The 19,858-nt window shown below is 48.9% G+C and overlaps 1 protein-coding gene across 2 annotated transcripts in view; it reads right to left on the reverse strand.

Annotated features, from left to right (window-relative positions):
- LOC140421265 (uncharacterized) overlaps positions 1-19,858 on the reverse strand; it is a 106,018-nt gene that overhangs the window by 42,582 nt on the left and 43,578 nt on the right. For both annotated transcript variants that reach the window (XM_072505850.1, XM_072505851.1), the window contains exons 4-6: positions 9,756-9,898; positions 6,053-6,206; positions 5,492-5,541 (exon numbers count right to left, since the gene is read on the reverse strand). In XM_072505850.1, coding sequence (XP_072361951.1) covers positions 5,492-5,541; positions 6,053-6,206; positions 9,756-9,898 — 347 coding nt within the window. The remainder of the gene's footprint in view (positions 1-5,491; positions 5,542-6,052; positions 6,207-9,755; positions 9,899-19,858) is intronic.

The following is a 19,858-nucleotide window of genomic DNA, read 5'->3' on the forward strand; positions in this document are numbered from 1 at the left end:
AGCTGGTGCAGACTCAATGGGCCGAATGGCCTCCTTCGGCACTGTAAATTCTATGATAATCTATGATTAATCTAGGACAAAGGTTCGGCACAACATCGTGGGCCGAAGGGCCTGTTCTGTGCTGTATTTTTCTATGTCCTGTGTTCTATGCCCTTAGAAATGGCCTAGCAAGCCACTCAGCTCAAGGGAAATTAGGGATGAACAACAAATGCTGGTCTTGCCAGTGACACTCACGACCCATGATGGAATAAATAAATTTTTAAAATCCTGATGAGATAGTGAATCAACATTGAGGGACCGGTAGAGGAGGCCATTAGTTATGGATGTGGTGATTCTATTTAAACTTATGTTCAACAGTGAACTCCAAGGTGTTGATGGTATTATTAATATTGTTACGACGCACGCTAATGTGAGAAACATCCTTTGGCAAAATAATTCCAAAATAAAAAATGGACCAGTTACTCGGTTTCCTGTTAGCTAACCAATCCTTTAACCATGCTAACATGTTACCCCTACACCATGTACTCTTCTTATCTTGTGTAATGGCCTCAGGAGCAGCGGTTCTAACCCCTACAGGGGGCCAGCACGGCACTGGAGGGACCCACGCCGCTCCAGCTGCCGACCCCCGGCGTCAGCTGGGTGCCGCCGGCCTGCGCAGTGGCTCCCTTCTCCGCACCGGCCCCGGCACAACATGGCGTAGGGTTACAGGGGCTGGCGTGGAACAAAAGAGGCCCCCAGTCCGAGAGGGCGGCCCGCCGATCGGTTGGCCCCGATCACGGGCCAGCACCGCCCCCCCCCCCCCCCCCCCGCCCCCCGGGGTCGGACACCCCCCCCCCCAAACAGGCCGCCCCCAGATGTATCCACGTCGAGGTCCCGCCGGTGGGACTCGTTTTTTTTTTTGCGTGTCCGCTCGTCCCATCCCGGGCGGAGAATTGCTGGCGGGGCCGTGTAGAGCATCCCCCGACCAGCACTGCGCCGACCACGCCGGCGCCAATGGTGCCGATTCTCCGCTCTCTGGAGAATCGGCAGACCAGCGTCGGGGCGGCGTTGCGAGATTCCCGCCCGTCCCGGCGATTCTTCGGCCCGGCCTGGGCGGAGAGAATCCCGCCCAACATTCTTGATGGATTTGTTATGTTCACATAAGCGGCTTCCTTGTGGTGCACTTGACAAAGGAAGGTTCAGACGTGGAGATAACTTCAACACGTTTAAACTATTTACACTTCTATTACTCGGGTTCGACACTACTGCTAATCCTACTGTAGCTACCCAGACTGACTAACCAGCTGCTGCAATCCATGTGGTGGGTGTAATATTGAATCAACCCTGTGTCTGTCCTCACTGACTGTCTCCACTGGAAAGAGGCAGATAATGTGTGGGGTGTCATTTATATATGGGTTGGTGTAATGCCCCCCTGTGGTTGTGTCACCTCTGTGTATCGTGAATGTCCATTGGTCCTGTCCTATCTAACTGATCTATTGGTTGAGTGTGTGTGTGTGTGTGTGTGTGTGATGTCTTTGGTGCTCCCTCTAGTGTCTAGCTAGCCTACATGCATTTACATTGATGCACATCACCACATCCCCCCTTTTTTACATGTTCATATTTTCTGTCCACTTTAAGAAAATTGAACAAAGAACAGATAGATAAGGTAAACCATCAATCATCATGGTCAAATGTCTCTCTTGGTTATGAATGCCATCAACGTCCCTGTGCCACAGGAACCAAGAAGTGGTCAAATCACTTTGCTGTCTGATTTGGAGTCCCTTTCTTTTTCCGATGTTTGTGATGGTGCTGTCGGATGGCATCTTGTAGCTGATAAGGTGTTGACGTTGAAGAGGTACCATCAACAGTATCATTCGAGGTCATGGATGTGCCATATGTTGAAGTTGGATAAGACTGTACATACTGGTTCTGGCCACGTGCTGTGCTGGAAGGATGATCCTGCTGAGAACCATCGAAGCTTGTCAACTTGGAAACAGAATTGCTGCTTGCATAAATACCTGGTGATGCTGTGAAACTAGAACCTTGCATCTGATAGGAATATGCCGTCTGGCCAGGCTGGGGTGCAGCAAATCCTGGGCTGTAACTAAGGAATCCAGTCTGTAGTGCAGATTGTGCTTTCGGTAGTCCTCCTTCGGTCTTGATTCCATTAGTGGGCAATCCGTAGTGCTGGCCTGTTTGAGAATATGCTGCGTAGACTGCTGGCTGCTGCATGCCTGAATACTGGGTTTGTCCAGCATGAGCTGTCATTGGCTGCACTGCTGGTGTGGAAACAAATGTGTGGATATAGCTGTGGTGAATATTGGTGTATTCCTCTTGGACTGTAGCCGCTGCTTGTTATTACTGACCCAATGGAATTGTTAAGTGATCCATCTCCTGTCGTTGTGGCATCTGCTGTCACCCTGAGCGTGCCATCACTGAGGTTGCGGCACTCCCTGTCTGGAGTAAAGTCCGGCTTACGTGAATCAGAGTCGGCGTTTGGTTGCTCCCCATCTGGAGTCTGGTCTGTCTTAACCGAGTCAGTGTTGGTTTGTTGATGCTCCCCGTCCGGAGTCTTAGCAGGTTCACTGGAGTCAGCTGAGATTTCTTGAAGCTGCACGTCTGGAGTCGGAACATGCAAGAATGCATTGACTTGTGGAGAGTTTCGAGCGAATGAGGGTGGAAGTATCATGGTGTCACCGGAGTCACCAGTGGTCTCACAGTGATCGTCGAGTGCCTCTGTACACACTAGCTGAGGTCTGTCACTTTGCACATATTGCATGGAAAGTGGGATGCTGTCGTCACTCCTCTCACATACCATGGGTAGAGCCTCAGTAGCTGCTTGTTGTTCACTGGGGTTTGGTAAATTGTCAGTGTCTTCATCTGATGGTGCAAACAATGTGGGTGGACTGTCATTGTCTTGCTGTTGTCCTTCATTTGGGCTTGGACTGTCATCGTCGCTTTGTTCTTCACTGTAGCATGATAGACCGTCATGGTCGTCCTGCTGTGCACTGGAGCATGGTAGATTTTCATAGTCTTCTTGCTGTTTACTTGAGCATGGCAGATTTGCATCGTCTGCCGCTAGTTGGTCAGAGGTGGTTGCTGGACCCTCATGGTCTTGTTCCTGCAAGGACTGTGCGTCGGAGTCTTGCGTTGCTTCTACCGTGGAGGCTGTCCACGAGCTCGCTGTGGAGGCTTGTGACACAGGAGTCACTTCTTGTTCGTGCAAGGACTGGGCTCTGGAGTCTTGCGTTTCTGCAATTGTGGAGTCTTCTTTCGTAGAGTCGGGAACCCTGAGCGGTGCGTGGACCATGCTGTGTGTGGCCGCAGCTGCTTTCTGTGGGCTTGTACCGCTCTCTGTCTCTTGGTTTCAGGCTGCAGCATCATCCTGCACTCACGAGTTGGGATGTCATATCTGCTGGGCTGAAGATCCCCAAATCTGAAGAACGAATCCGCGTCTGCGTCGGATTCAGTACGGGGTCGCCAATGTGCAACAAGTCTAGTTGCGGTTCGGATTTGGGACTGGGGTAGCCTCCCAAGGTGAAAGGTTCATCCGAGTCGTACTCTTCTAGGACCATATCATCACTGTTTGCGTTGGAGCTGGCATTGGGCTTGCGAGGTCCAGAGAAAATGTAAAGGTCGGTATCGAAGTATTCAAGGTCGGAATCATCAGTTTTGGCGTAGGTACCTGCTTGTTGCAGGATTCTTTGGAGGTTAATTTCATTTCCTGGTTCAATTTGAGGCATGGTGCTGTCACTCCAGGTGAAAGAAGGTTGTTTTACGGCTTTAAGAGATTTTTTCTTTGATTTGTGATGTTTCCCCTTTAAATGGGCGTGGTCCGGGGCCTCGGACATCATGACGCATGTGACGTAGCGCATGCGCAGATCGCTGTTCCTTTACCGATGGCCGTTTTCGTGATTGCGCATGCGCGGCGTCGTGCGCATGTGCCAACGGACCTTCCCTTTCTGTGCGCTTCTCGTGCAACTGCGCAAGTGCAATCCCTGTAGAAAGATGGCCGCCGACCCAAATTTTCTCTGCTCCGGGATTTCGGCCTCGAGGTGAGTACTGGCGCTTCTCTCACCTTTTCTTGCTGGTTGGAGTGTTTTCCTCACAGTATTTGCCAAATTTGTCCAGGACTGCCTGGAAGTCGCTCCTGTTTTGCCCCTTGGAGAACTTGAATTTTTAAAAGATTTCTTCTGCTCTGGCACCGGCGATGGTGAGGAGAAGCTCGGTTTTTTCAGGATCGGCCACTTCTTCTAGTTCGGCTGCCACCAGGAAGATTTCAAACTTTTGCTGGAATGCCTGCCAGTTTTCGCAGAGATCGCCGTGGCACTGGATCTCAAACATCTTGCCTGGGTATCGTTGCTGGTTGTCGCTATACGCTGAGGTATGGCTATCTGGATTGAAACAGTTCAGTCCTGGTACCATGATTTGTTATGTTGTAGGTGTAACATAAGCGGCTTCCTTGTGGTGCACTTGACAAAGGAAGGTTCAGACGTAGAGATAACTTCAACACATTTATTAAACTATTTACACTTCTATTACTCAGGTTCGACACTACTGCCACTCCTACTATAGCTACCCAGACTGACTAACCAGTTGCTGCAATCCACGTGGTGGGTGTAATATTGAATCAACCCTATATCTGTCCTCACTGACTCTCCACTGGAAAGAGGTAGATCATGTGTGTGGTGTCCTTTATATATGGGTTGGTGTAATGCCCCTCTGTGGTCGTGTCACCTCCTTGTGTATCGTGAATATCCATTGGTCCTGTCGTGTCTAACTGATCTATTGGTTGAGTGTGTGTGTGTGATGTCTTTGGTGCTCCCTCTAGTGTCTAGCTAGCCTACATGCATTTACATTGATGCACATCACCCAAACAGTGTGACACTTGTTAGGCTATCTGGCCTATAGTTTCCTACTTTCTAGGTGTTGGATTTGCTATTTTCCAATCCACCAGGACAATTCGCCCAACTTGGGTACTATGAATAATAATAATAATCTTTATTAGTGTCACAAATACGTTTACATTAACACTGCAGTGAAGTTACTGTGAAGATCCCCTAGTCGCCACACTCCGGCGCCTGTTCGGGTACACTGAGGGAGAATTCAAAATGTCCAATTCACCTAAAAAGCACGTCTTTCAGGACTTGTGGGAGGAAATCGGAGCACCCAGAGGAAACCAATGCAGACACAGGGAGAACGTGCAAACTCTGCACAGAATTGAATCCAGGACCCTGGCGCTGTGAAGCAGTAGTGTTAACCACTGTGCTACCATGCCGCCCACGCCTTCCCTTCCTTATGTAAGAGGTCGTTGGAAGTTAATACAGGATAGAATTTTAGAATACAGAGGGAGGTTGTGATGTGTCCATCGGGCCTTTATCAGTGACTCGCAGGATGTTAGGCGGGAGAAGAGAATTGAAATACCGAGTCAAAGTAGGTCACGCAAGAGGCACAACAGGACAAAGCTGTAAAAAGAAAATTCACAAAGAAGTTTCTGCGGGGAATGACTCACTTTTTTTGTTTGACTTCTTTTTCTCCTTCTCCTTGGGAATATTAAATTCCCTGCAAGAACAGAATTATAAAATCTCAACTTTGCAGGTGAGAAATGCACAAACACAGTTACGATTAAATCTGTCTTTAATGCAACAAAACAAATCTGCCAAGGATGCCCCCTCCTGATCCAGTAACGCCACATGTGGGGGTGCATCAGGTTTGGCCCTGCTCTGAAGCTTCCTCATTTGAGTTTTTTTGACTGTAAAGGGTTATCAAGGGCACACAGTACAGATTTAACTATGATTCAAAGTCACAGTTGCTTTAGGTTAAGTAACAGAGATCTGATGGAAAACAGAAGTAGAATTATATATTTTTCTGTAAATAGTCAGGAACTTTATAAAATAAATAACAGTCTACGTTGGTATACTTGTGGTAACTAGCAAACCCTAAAGAAGCCCCTGGGCAGGAACATTGCCTCATGAGTGGGGTCAGAGTTCAAAGAGGCAGTACGGTCACAGTTCAATCACATTTCACTAAAACAAACAAACGAGGAAGAAGACATTATAAAATGGCGACTCACGGTTTTCCTCTTCCGTCATCATCCCCAGTTTTTGGGGGAGCCTCTGGAATGACTTTAGCTTCATTAGTTTCAGGTGAATCTTCATCCAAAAATGTGATCAGTGCCTGATTGATAAAGTCGGCATCACAGACTGTATTGATCATTTCCTCCAGAACTGTTGGGAATGGGAAAAATGTTGCAATGAAAGGAATTATTTTGACAAAGGATGTTTCTCACATTAGAGTGCATCATAACAATATTAATAATGCCTCAAATACAATATTACCATCTCTAGTTACTTTGCCCTGCTGTCTTGAAGGGGCTGACTTGTGCTAGAGTGCAGCTCCATGGAAACGGCCCGTCCTCGGTTAGCTTGTCTATTGTGCACATGGGAGCTTGTAGAATGAAATGTGCTTGGCTGGCCAACCATAGAGAATCCCCACAGCAAAGCTTGGCCCTCGCTCATCTTCCTGCCCAGCTTTTTCTGCATTCATTGCAGAGAACCTCGCTCTCCCCTGATGAACTAGAACCATTCTCTACTGTTTTGTACACATTTAAACTTTATAAATCCACCATTTCCATCCCCATGTCTCTCAATTCAACATCTATACAACACAGATTGAGTTAGTCGGTCGGGAAAGGGGGATTTCATAGAATTTACAGTGCAGAAGGAGGCCATTCGGCCCATCGAGTCTGCACCGGCTCTTGGAAAGAGCACCCTACCCAAGGTCAACACCGCCACCCTATCCCCATAACCCAGTAACCCCACCCAACACTAAGGGCAATTTTGGACACTAAGGGCAATTTATCATGGCCAATCCACCTAACCTGCACATCTTTGGACTGTGGGAGGAAACCGGAGCACCCGGAGGAAACCCACGCACACACGGGGAGGATGTGCAGACTCCGCACAGACAGTGACCCAATCCGGAATCGAACCTGGGACCCTGGAGCTGTGAAGCAATTGTGCTATCCACAAGGCTACCGTGCTGCCCGGATGGCTAGTCGGCAGGGGGTGGGGGTGGTTAACCCCTTGTCCAGGGGACCACGTGGAATGTGAGGGGTCTGAATGGGCCGGTCAAGAGGGCTTGTGTGTTCTCGCACCTAAAGGGGTTAAAGGCAGACGTAGCCATGCTACAGAAGACTCATTTAAAACTTGCAGATCAAACAAGATTGAGAAAGGGGTGGGTGGGTCAGGTGTTCCATTCGGGGCTGGATTCAAAGACCAGAGGGGTAGCAATTCTGGTCACTAAATGGGTGGCATTCAAGGCTGGGAGTATTGTGGCTGATAAAGGGGTCAGATACATAATGGTGACTGGGAAGCTGCAGGGGACCCGGATGGTGTTAGTGAACGTTTACGCCCCGAACTGGGATGACATGGAATTCATGAGACGCATGCTGGGTAAAATCCCGGACTTAAGAGTCACATAATTTGATCATGGGGGGTGGCTTTAACACAGTCATTGACCCTATATTGGACCGGTCAAAGTCCAGGTCAGGATAGCGACCGGCAGCGGCTAAGGAACTGAGGGGTTTCATGGAGCAGGTGGGGGGTGTAGACCCATGGAGATTCGCTCGGCCAAGGGCGAAGGAGTTCTCTTTTGTCTCCCACGTTCACAAAACTTATTCTCGTATAGATTTGTTTGTTATGAGCAGGGCGTTAATCCCAAGGGTGGAGGGGACGGAGTACTCGGCCATTGCAGTCTCTGACCATGCTCCGCACTGGGTGGACTTGCGACTCGGTGAAGAGAGAGGGCAGCGTCCACTCTGGAGGCTAGATGTGGGACTGCTAGCGGATGACTAGGTTTGCGGGCGGATAAATAGGAACATCCAAAACTACTTGGAAACAAATGATATGGGAGAGGTAACAGCGACTATGGTTTGGGAGGCTCTGAAGGCAGTTATTAGAGGGGAGTTAATTTCTATCAGATCCCATAGGGAGAAGAAAGAAAGAGCGGAGAGAGAGAGGCTAGTAGAGGAGATACTCAGAGTGGACAGGAGTTACGCGGAGACCCCTGAGACGAGGCTATTGAAGGAGCGCCGGAGACTGCAGATGGAGTTTGATCTGCTGACCACAGGTAAAGCGGTAGCACAGCTGAGGAAGGTAAAAGGGCCAGTCTATGAATATGGGGAGAAAGCGAGTAGAATGCTGGCGCACCAACTTCGTAGGAGAGAGGCGGCCAGGGAAATTGGGGAGTTAGGGATAAGGAAGGTAACATGGTCTTGGACCTAGAGGAGGTGAACAAAGTCTTTATTAGAAGGAGTTTTATTGTAAATTGTACGAGTCAGAACCCCCAGCGGGAGGGGAAGGGATGAAGCAATTCATGGACCAATTGAGGTTTCCAAAGGTGGAAGAGGATCTGGTGGACGAACTGGGGGCCCCGATTGAGTTGGAGGAGATTGTTAAGGGCCTAGAGAGTATGCAGCTGGGCAAGGCCCCAGGGCTGGACGGCTATCCTGTCGAATTCGACAATAAATTTTCGGAACTGTTGAGTCCACTCCTGCTAAGGACCTTTAACGAGGCTAAAGAGAGAGGAACCCTCCCCCCAACAATGTCACAGGCCCCGGTCTCACTCATTCTCAAACGGGAGAAAGATCCGCTACAATGTGGGTCCTACAGGCCAATATCGTTTTTGAACGTAGATGCCAAATTGCTGGCCAAGGTTTTGGCCACTAGAATAGAGGACTGTGTCCCAGGGGTGATAGGGGAGGATCAGACAGGCTTCTTTAAGGGCAGGCAACGGAACTCCAATGTACAGAGGTTCCTAAACATTATTATGATGCCCTCAGAAGGAGGGGAAGCAGAAGTAGCGGCTGCGATGGAAGCAGAGAAAGCCTTTGACCGGGTGGAATGGGAGTACCTGTGGGAAACGCTAAGAAGGTTTGGATTCGGTGAGGGGTTCATAGGGTGGGTCAAACTACTTTATCAGGCCCCCGTAGCAAGTGTATGCACGAACCGGGTGAGGTCGGAGTATTTTAGGCTTCACCGAGGGACGAGGCAGCGGTTCCCCCTCTCCCTGTTACTATTTGCCCTTGCAATAGAGCCGTTGGCCATAGCGCTAAGGGCTTCAAAGAACTGGCAGTGGTTGGTTCGGGGGGGGGGGGGAAGCATAAGGTCTCGCACTACGCAGATGATCTGCAAACATTTAAACTTAAGTCACAAGTTATCCTATTCCAAAAAGCTGCCAAGAAAATCTGAACTTACAACTTCCCCCTACAACTCAATCTTCCCCCTACAACTCAATCTATTAGAAATAGATGCTGACAAAATCTTGGGTTAAATAACCAACATTTCCAACTGTGAGCTCATATGGTTATTAGTATTTGGTCTGTCCCATCCTACATAGTATACAAGAGGCAGGACATTGGAGTTAATGGGGGGGGGCTGAAGTCTCCAGCTTCGGACATGTAGATGATCTGCTGCAGATCTGCAGAAACCAACCTCGCCGTAAACTTGCCACATTACCGAGAGTAATTGCAGAGAAGTTCTAGCTGGAAATAACTGTCCTTCAAGCAGCCAATCCAACACTCTTAGTTACTCTTAGGTTGGGCAATGGCAGCGTGTCAAGAGTTAAGGGGAGTTAGGATAAAGATGTCAGAGCTTTGAACGAGTTGAAGTTTACAGAGAACTGAAGATAGGACAGCAATGCATCCTTCCACAAAGAACGTTAAACGAGAACCTCATCTTAAGTTTCTTTCAGGCTTAAGCTCAGTTGGTACCTGCCTTTCAATGTAACAACTTCCTTCAGAATGTGCCGGTAACAGTTTAGCTTCCATAATGAATCTGGAAGTAAGTGGTATATCAGGGCTTCCGAAGTCCTCCTCAGGAAACACACTTCCTCATGACGGGTTAGGAAGATCTTCTCTCTACAACAACAGGTATCGGTCAGTTTTCTTATATAAAATAATGGGTCTTTATTTTGCAACACTTCAAAATAGGTCTTCAAATCATGTAACTTTAGGGAGTAATTTAACGCCTTATGGAAAATGTAGCGTTCAGTATAGGTCAGGTTTTAGAATAACATACTCCAACATTGAGGTTTGAGGTCAGATACATCAAATCCTGTGGTATTGCTCTGTACAGACCCAACCAATTCCCACTTCCGTCTCGGACCCATGTTAGTAGAGCTGCTCTGGGATAGTTCAAGAAAGAAAATCAGCAAAGGTTTAAGTTCAATGTCACTATCCAGCAAACACATATTATTATTCTTTCATGGGCCATGGCATTGCTAACAACATTTGTTGCTTATCCCCAATTGTCCTTGAACTCAGTGGCTTGATAGGCCATTTTAGAGGGCAGTTAGTCAAGCACATTGCTGGGTCTGGAGTCAGGCTGGGTAAGAACGGCAACTTTCTTCCTTAAAGGACTCTTAAGTTAATCCGATGGGTTTTTACAACAATCGATGGTCGTCATGGCCAAAATTACTGAGATTATGGGTGCGATATAAACACAGCTGGTTAAAAAGCAGGAAAAAAGAAAAACTGAGATTCGCGCCAGACACAAATCAGGGGCCGGAGTCTACGCCGGCGTGATTCTCCGTTTTGCCAGCAGCCCGGGGGGGTTCCCGACGGCATGGGGCTGCCCCGCAATGGGAAACCCCATTGACCAGCCGGCGAAACAGTGAATCCCACCGGCGTGCCACACCAGACGGAGAAACCCGTCCCTGTTTTCCATCGAACCGGCCCGCTCCCGACGGCGAGTTACGGATCTTACCCAAATATGGCATATCATTAACCCCAATTTGATTGCTTCTTGGCCTTTTGGCTAAGATGAGCGTGAGGTCAGGTGTAATGCCTGGATCTGCTTTGTCTTTCCTGTGGGGACCAATGGGGTTCAATTTGAATTGTTTTTTGGAGCAGGCAAGGAGTTTGCCCCTGTCCACACTTGGAGCTCAGGCTTTGTAACTCTGATGAAGGAATTTTTAAAAAAATTAACGTCAATTTACATTAATTTCCATCTCATTCGCGATATTGCGGTCGAATTTAACGGCCGCACAGGAATTAACCGGCTGCCCAGTGAGAAATCACATGGATGCAGTTTAGAACTCCTTTCCAAAAACTTGAAGCTGCCGCAATAGCTGCTGAGGGGAACGGAGGAGGCGAGTAGCCATTTCCATTTTAGGGCATGCAGCTCAAGGGCACCGAAGGAGCTGCCACAGTGCTCGGGGGAGGTGGAGGGGGGGGGGGGGGGGGGGGGGGCCTGAAGCGTTCCAGGTCGGGGGTCACCCGGGAGTTCTTCAAACCATCTTTTTTAAAAAATATATATTTTATTAAAATTTTTCAAACAAACATTTTTCCGTTTTTACAACTCAACAAGGGATTATACGTTAACTGGTAAATAACATTATTTAAATAATATAGTGAACTTACAACAAAAACTAAAAAGAAAAACACATAGCAAAAACACAGAATAGTGCTCCCCCCCCCTCCCCTCCTCCCTGGGTTGGTGCTGCTGTCATTTCTATCTTTTCTTTTCATTATCGTTCCGCCAGATAGTCAAGGAACGGTTGCCACCGCCTGGAGAACCCCTGAGCCGATCCTCTCAACGCAAATTTTATTCGTTCCAATCTTATGAACCCTGCCATGTCGTTTATCCAGGCCTCCACGCCTGGGGGTTTCGCTTCCTTCCACACGAGTAGAATCCTACGCCGGGCTACTAGGGATGCAAAGGCCAAAATATCAGCCTCTTTCGCCTCCTGCACTCCTGGCTCTTCTGCAACCCCAAATATAGCCAACCCCCAGCTTGGCTTGACCCGGACCTTCACCACCTTTGAGATTACCCTTGCCACGCCCCCCCCCAGAACTCATGCAGTGCCGTCACGACCAGAACATGTGTGTGTGGTTCGCCGAGCTTCCCAAGCACCTCCCACACCTGTCCTCCACCCCGAAAAACCTGCTCAGTCTTGCTCCCGTCATATGTGCTCTATGTAGGACCTTAAATTGAATCAGGCTAAGCCTGGCACACGAGGGCGAGGAATTTACCCTACCCAGGGCATCCGCCCATAGCCCCTCCTCGATCTCTTCCCCCAGCTCTTCTTCCCATTTTCCCTTCAGCACCTCTATCATCGCCTCCCCCCTCGTCCCTCATCTCCCGGTATATTTCGGACACTTTGCCCTCTCCAACCCACGCCCCCGAAATCACTCTATCGTGGATCCCCTGCGTCGGGAGCTGCGGAAATTCCCTCACCTGTTGCCTCGCAAATGCCCTCACTTGCATATACCGCAAGGCGTTCCCCGGGGGTAACTTATATTTTTCTTCTAGCGCTCCCAGACTTGCAAACGTCCAGTCTATAAACAGGTCTCTCAGCTTCCTAATTCCTGCTCGTTGCCAACACTGGAACCCCCCATCCATCCTCCCTGGGACAAACCTGTGGTTATTCCTTATTGGGGACCACACCGAGGCACCCGTCACTCCCCTGTGTCGCCTCCACTGCCCCCAGATCCACAAGGTTGCCACCACCACTGGGTTTGTGGTGTACCTTTTCGGGGAGAACGGTAGTGGCGCCGTCACCAGCGCTTTTAGGCTCGTTCCCTTACAGGACGCCATCTCCAGCTTCTTCCACGCTGCTCAAACTCGGCAGCGCCAGTCCCCCTCTGTTCCTACTGCGCTGCAGGAACCCTCTTTACTCTCGGGGTCTTTCCTGCCCACACAAAGCTCGTAATGCTCCTGTCTGTTTTTTAAAAAAAGGCCTTTGTGATCAGAATGGGGAGGCACTGAAACACGAAAAGAAACCTCGGGAGGACCACCATTTTAACTACCTGCACTCTGCCCGCCAGCGATAGCAGCACCATATCCCACCTCTTAAAGTCCTCCTCCATCTGCTCCACCAGTCGCGTCAGGTTAAGTCTATGCAGGGTTCCCCAGTTCCTGGCCACCTGGATCCCCAGGTATCGGAAGTTCCTTTCCACTCTCCTCAGCGGCAGAGCATCTATTCCCCTTTCCTGTTCCCCGAGGTGCATTACAAAAAGCTCGCTCTTCCCCATATTTAGTTTGTATCCCAAGAACTCTCCAAACTCCCTAAGTATCTGCATTACTTCTGGCATCCCCTCTACCGGGTCCGCAACGTATAGCAGTAGATCATCTGCGTAGAGCGACACTCGGTGCTCCTCTCCCCCTCTAAGCACCCCCCTCCACTTCTTAGAATCCCTCAGCGCTATGGCCAGTGGTTCAATTGCCAACGCGAACAGTAACGGGGACAGTGGACACCCTTGTCTTGTACCCCTATGTAGCCCGAAAATACCCCGATCTTTGCCGGTTTGTGACTACGCTTGCCACCGGGGCCCCATAAAAGAGTCTGACCCATCTAATAAACCCTTCACCAAACCTAAACCTCTTCAGCACCTCCCACAGGTAGTCCCACTCCACCCTATCGAATGCCTTCGCTGCATCCATCGCCGTCACTATCTCTGCCTCCCCCTCCGGTGGGGGCGTCATCATCACCCCCAGCAACCTTCGTACATTAACATTCAGTTGTCTCCCCTTTACAAACCCTGTCTGATCGTCATGCACCACCCCTGGGACGCAATCCTCTATCCTTGTCGCCATCACTTTTGCTAGCATTTTGGCAACTACATTTAGGAGTGAGATAGGCCTGTATGACCCGCATTGCAGCGGGTCTTTATCTCGTTTCAGGATGAGCGATATCGTCGCATCCGACATTGTCGGGGGTAGCATCCCCCTTTCCTTACCCTCATTAAAGGTTCTCGCCAAGAGCGGGGCCAACAGATCCATATACTTCCTGTAGAATTCCACCGGAAACCCGTCTGGTCCCGGGGCCTTCCCTGTCCACCTCGATTGGCGCCCCCAGACCTGCCACCTCCTGCCCCTTCACCTTCGGGAACCTTAGCTGGTCCAGAAAGTGTAACATTCCTTCTTTTCCCCCCAGGGGTTGGGACTTATATAGCCTCTCATAAAAGGTCTTGAACACCTCGTTCACTTTCCCTGCTCTCTGCTCCATATTTCCCGTTTCGTCCCTAACTCCCCCGATCTCTCTCGCCGCCATCCTCTTCCGAAGTTGGTGGGCCAACTGCCGGCTAGCCTTTTCCCCATACTCTTATTGCATCCCCTGTGCCTTCCTCCACTGTGCCTCTGCCTTTCCCGTGGTCAGCAGGTCAAACTCCGTCTGTAGTCGTCGTCTTTCTCTGTATAGCCCTTCGTCTGGGGCCTCCGCATATTTTTTATCCACCCTTAAAATTTCCCCCACTAATCTCTCTCTTTCTTTGCCCTCTTGTTTCCCCTTATGGGCTCTGATGGAGATCAGCTCTCCTCTAACCACCGCCTTCAGCGCTTCCCACACTACCCCCACCTGAACCTCCCCATCGTCATTGACCTCCAGGTATCGCTCAATACACCCCCTCACCCTTCCGCAGACCCCCTCGTCTGCCAGTAGTCCCATATCTAGTCGCCAGAGTGGGCGCTGCTCCCTTTCCTCTCCTAATTCCACATCCACCCAATGCGGGACGTGGTCTGAAACGGCTATGGCCAAGTACTCCGTTCCTGCCACTTTCGGGGTCAGTGCCCTTCCCAAAACGAAAAAGTCTATCCGGGAGTATACCTTATGGACGTGGGAGAAGAAAGAGAACTCTTTAGCCATCAGCCTGGCGAATCTCCACGGATCCACTCCCCCCCATTTGTTTCATAAATCCCTTAAGCACTTTGGCCGCTGCCGGCCTTCTCCCGGTCCTGGATCTGGACCGGTCTCAAACCATCTTTAAATATTGTGGAGACCCATAACAGAGGCAACGACAACTGCAGCCCGTCTGTCCTACCAAACACTCCCAGGACAGAGTGCTATTCTTGGTTGTATCCTGCAGGACATTTTAACGTGTTCCACTCAGCGTGTTCCACTCCCTGAATGTTCAACTTGTGTGCGACCACCACCTCCACATCTCCATGTCTGTGCACGTTTCCCAGTGAGTGTGCACGATAGCTATATCCTGGGACACTCAAATCCGCTGCGTCTTCGAGGACCTGGACAATGGGTTGGCTTTTGAGGGATAAAGGGTAGCTGCTGGGGCCCTCAATGATTAATCCTGTGTGTGGAGGCCAGAGACACGATAGGACGAGGCCCATGTTGCCACCCGGGCTGTCATTGAGCGGTGCATCTCACTGCTCAACATGCGGTTCTGATGCCTGGACGCTCTGGCGGTGCCCGGCTGTATACCCCCCAGAGGGTGTCCCACTTTGTGGTGACCTGCTGTGCTCTCCACAACCTGGCACAACAGTGGGGTGACATGTTGGAGGAGGATAATGGAGGACAGGTGGCGACGAGGGTCCGGCGTGCCCAGAGGCCTGGGGAGGCCCTCATCCGATTCTCATAGGAGACTTTATCAATCAGCTCACCCCTTCCCCGCCATTCCCATCTTTCCTCCCCACCCCCATTCCCCTCCTTCCTGTCCACCCTCCCACCCCCAATTCCCTTCCTTCCTCCCCCCACAGTCTCCGCCCCTCCCACCAGTCCTGGCACCTCCCCGTTGTCTGCACCATGGTGTCAATGCCGTCAGCGATGCTCCTCAGTGACTGGCCTATGCTCTTGAGGCGCTTCGGCAATGCCCACCCGAGTATGGGGCAAGCCCCTCAGCAATTGGGACATGATGTCAAGGCCCTCAGCCATGGGCGTCACAGAGTGAGCCATGTATTGGACACCACCACTCATGACACTGACCTCGTGCTGCAGGATTTCCACTGTGGTCGCCACCCTGGCAGGGTTGGCCTCAGTCCCATGCATTGCTGGCATCATCTCCTGCACGATCTTCTCCCGTGGGGACAAAATGTGGGCCGTGTGCTTGATGGACCAGGGGGGTTATAGCAGATGGCATATGTGGTCATCGCAATGGACATGAAGGGGTTGTGCTGGTGGGTGCCAGAGGATGCGGAGGAACAAACACGAATGATTCACTGAATGCCAGATTCTTGCAAATGATAATTAATCAATTTGTGGGACACAAACCATTCATAGTTGTCCATTTAACAGCAAAGTGGGATTTCTGATCAGCCTGAATGAATCGTTGTTCGTGAAGAAAAATATGGCATATAAAGGAAAGTGAGCATATTTAGTATAAAAAAAGAGATTCTCTGCCTGTGGTGAATGATATCTGTATACATATGTACCCTTAATGCGTAGGCCCCTTTAAGACTGGGTTTGGAACCCTGGGGGACTCTGCCTCCGGCTCCGCCCCCAGGAAGCTGTGTATAAGGTTACGTTCAGTAGGCAGCGTGCAGCGAGCACACTTCTCGGCAGCTGTCTGGTTTTCTGGTTATTAAAGCCTTTGTATTATCAAACTCCTCTCCTGATTCGTAATTGAGGGTATCTCACTGCCCCTCTCCGTATAACTGGAAGTTAGAGAAACTACATTGCCCAATACAAAGTCGACAGGCCATTTTGACAGGTGACAGCCATTTTGTGGTTAAAAGGTCGGGGGGGGGGGGGGGGAAAGAGGGAAAGAGAGAGAGAGAGAGAGAGAGAGAGAGAGAGAGAGAGAGAGAGAGAGAGAGAGAGAGAGAGAGAGAGAGAGAGAGAATAATTAGGAGGTTTTTTTTGTTTTACGCAGCAAATTGTTATGATTCAGACAGGAAAAAGTTAGCAGAAACAGATTTAATAACTTTAGAAAAAGAAAATTGGATAGATCACTCAACACAGAAAGAGCCCATTCATGCCCATGCTGGCTCTGTGAAAGCTATCCAATAATCTCATTCCCTGTTCCCCGCCCCCCTCACCACTGGCCCTACAAACCTTCCCTTTTTAAATATAATTCCATTACTATTTGGAAAATTACTTCATCTTCCACGACTCATTCAGGGCAACACATTCCAGACCATAACCTTAAATTTAAAATATTCTAAGACTAGTAAAAGAGCATTTGAGTGGGACTAAATGGTCACACAAACAGCTGGGAATCCAGAAACAATAGGTGAACCCTCGACTCTCTTCAATAGTGTCAAGGAATCTAATATCCACCCACACAGCTCAAACAGGCAAATGGTCCCTCAAGTCTAATATCTCACTCAAATGCTGACACCTCAGTTCAGAGAATCCTTTGCTCCTTCAGTACTGCACAAGTGTCAGCGCACAATCCAAGATTCAGTCCAGAGTGTGACTTGCACTCTCAGTGCTCCCAATGAGCTAATCAGGTAGACCCCGAACCAATAAGTGGAATCAGTAGTCAGGTAAGCTAGAGGGACAAGTTGCCTGAGCGTGTCGAAAAATCATGCAACGTTCTGTTTTCTGCTAGTGAGAATAAGAGATCCATGCACCTGATGCTCAACTTCAATCGAGAAGCTGTAATTCCTTTTAAGCTTTGCTAGGTGCCTCATGTAACTTTTTTTCTGGCACATGAACAGGAAAAAATACCATTCTGAGCGTGTGGAACAGCAGAGGTGCCTAATTCAGTCACTTGTCAGAACATGCATCGAACCCTCGTAAAAGGCAATGCTTCTTCGAGTGAAACTGGGCTGGAATCAAAACCAGAACCTCAGTTCTTGAAACTATTGGCAATGTGGGGCAACTTCCATTAGTTGCCACGAAGGCACCACTTTATATCATAGCCAGGGCAATACTCCGGAAAGGGAGACTTCTTTGTGTTTTTCAGGTGTTTTTTTTAAGCCACTTCACTTCTCAGGATTAGGAAAAAAAACACCGCGGGATAAATTTCACAACATGATTCGCGGCAGCATTTCAGGTATGCAGTCCAAAGGTATGAAAAGAACTTGCAAAATAGAAACGGGTGGAGAGAGAAGGAAGGGTTCGGAGATGCAGAAACACACAGAAAAAGTTTTAATGATGATGGAGTGGGTAAGGAATGCAACAGGGCAATGCAATAAGATCATAAGACAAAGGAGCATATGGAGGCCATTCGGCCCATCAAATCTGCTAAAGAAAATGTGCCAGTTTCAGCTCAGTGGCAGGAAATTTTGCTAAATTGCAGGAAGTGTGGTGGATTTTGATTCACTGATGCAGGTGATGATATAAGGGCTCATTTGCAAAGTCATGTAATGGGCTTCATGGTTTTTTAAAAAAAAAAAAAAAGAATATTTCACCAGATTAATAACTTGCCGAGGCTTAGAATATTTTGACCAAGAAAAGCAGTCATTGCAGTATTTTTTTAAAATATAAATTTAGAGTACTCAAATTTTCTTTTCCAATTAAGGGGCAATTTAGCGTGGCCAATTCACCTAGCCGGCACATCTTTGGGTTGTGGGGGTGAAACACACGCAGATACGAGGAGAATGTGCAAACTCCACACGGACAGTGACCCAGCGCAGGGATCGAACCTGGGACCTCGGCACCGTGAGCCAGCAGGGCTAATCCACTGCGCCACCGCGCTGCCCATCATTACAGTACTAAGCAATTAAACAGGCCTCAGTTTTCCTTGGGCAAGTGAAGGGTGTAACAATATGTAAATTGTACGGGAGATAGAGTTAACAATTTAATGTAAATACTTCTTAACACCAAATGATGATCAAGAATGGTCACATATATATCACGTGACGACACTTGATTCTCGAAGGTGGTGTTTGGGCGTGAGATAGAGTAGTTGTGTATTTGTGAGTCCGCACATCCCTGCTGACTGTTTATATTTATTGTCAATAGCATAAGGAAATCAGAAGCACCCTGGAAAATCATCACCAAAGGGAATCATAGGATTTACAGTGCAGAAGGAGCCCATTCGTCCCATCGAGTCTGTACCGGCCCTTGGAAAAAGCACCCTACTTAAGCCCACACCTCCACCCTATCCCCGTAACCCAGTAACCCCAGCCAACCTTTTTTTGGACACTATGGGCAATTTATCATGGCCAATCCACCTAACCTGCACATCTTTGGACTGTGGGAGGAAACCGGAGCACCCGGAGGAAACCCGGGGAGAACGTGCAGACTCCGCACAGACAGTGGCCCAGCCGGGAACAGAACATGGGACCCTGGAGCTGTGAAGAAACTGTGCTAACCACTGTGCTGCCCTTCATTGTCATCGGCAGGTTTACTTTATAATGGTAATCCTACCATTGGAAGCACGCCTGTGAATAGTGAAAAGTAGTAATCAGAGAATTTCTGGTTTTCTACAGAGGGTGACTTGTATTTATGGTGTTTTTCACAACCTTAGGGCTTTACAGTCAGTGAAGTACTTTTGAAGTGTGGTCACTGTTGTAATACAGGAACTACATTTGCGCACAGCAAGCTCCCACAAACAGCAATGTGATGGTGACCAGCTAACTGGTCTTTGTGACGTTGATTGAGGGATAAATATCAGCCAGGACACTGGGGAAAACTCTTCTCTAATCTAGCGTCACGCGATCTTTTACATTCATCCGAGAGAAACGACGGGACTTCGATTCAACACTTTGCCTGAAATCCGACACCTGGGTGTACACCTACAGTGTAGCTCCCCCTCAGTATTGCAATGGAGCATCAGCCTAGATTTTTATGTTCAGGTCTTGAAGTGGAGTCGTCTAAGGAATTGGTGTCAACCTGTCACACCTCTCCATATGGCATTGCAGTATTGTCCCATAAATTGTACGTTGGATCTAAAAGACCTATAAGGAGATGGCTTGAGAACCTTCCCAGAGGCAGAAAAAGGTTATTCTCAGATTGAAAGAGAAGGATTGACTAGAGGGAGCTGGAGAACCGACTGCCTGCTGAGTGTTGTTCTGTTTTCCCGAACAAGAATCCATCTCCGTCCACTAATTAAATCACCCCAAAATACTTACCGAGTATAGATATAGACACATAATGAGCTAACGTTTGAGATGCAAGAGAGATTAATCAAAATTACTTAAGGATGACGGAAATGCAGAAGTCAGAAGCCCATCTCTACATGGCAGCAACAGGCCCA

This window comes from Scyliorhinus torazame, chromosome 5, assembly GCF_047496885.1.
Source record: "Scyliorhinus torazame isolate Kashiwa2021f chromosome 5, sScyTor2.1, whole genome shotgun sequence".
NCBI lineage: Eukaryota > Metazoa > Chordata > Chondrichthyes > Carcharhiniformes > Scyliorhinidae > Scyliorhinus > Scyliorhinus torazame.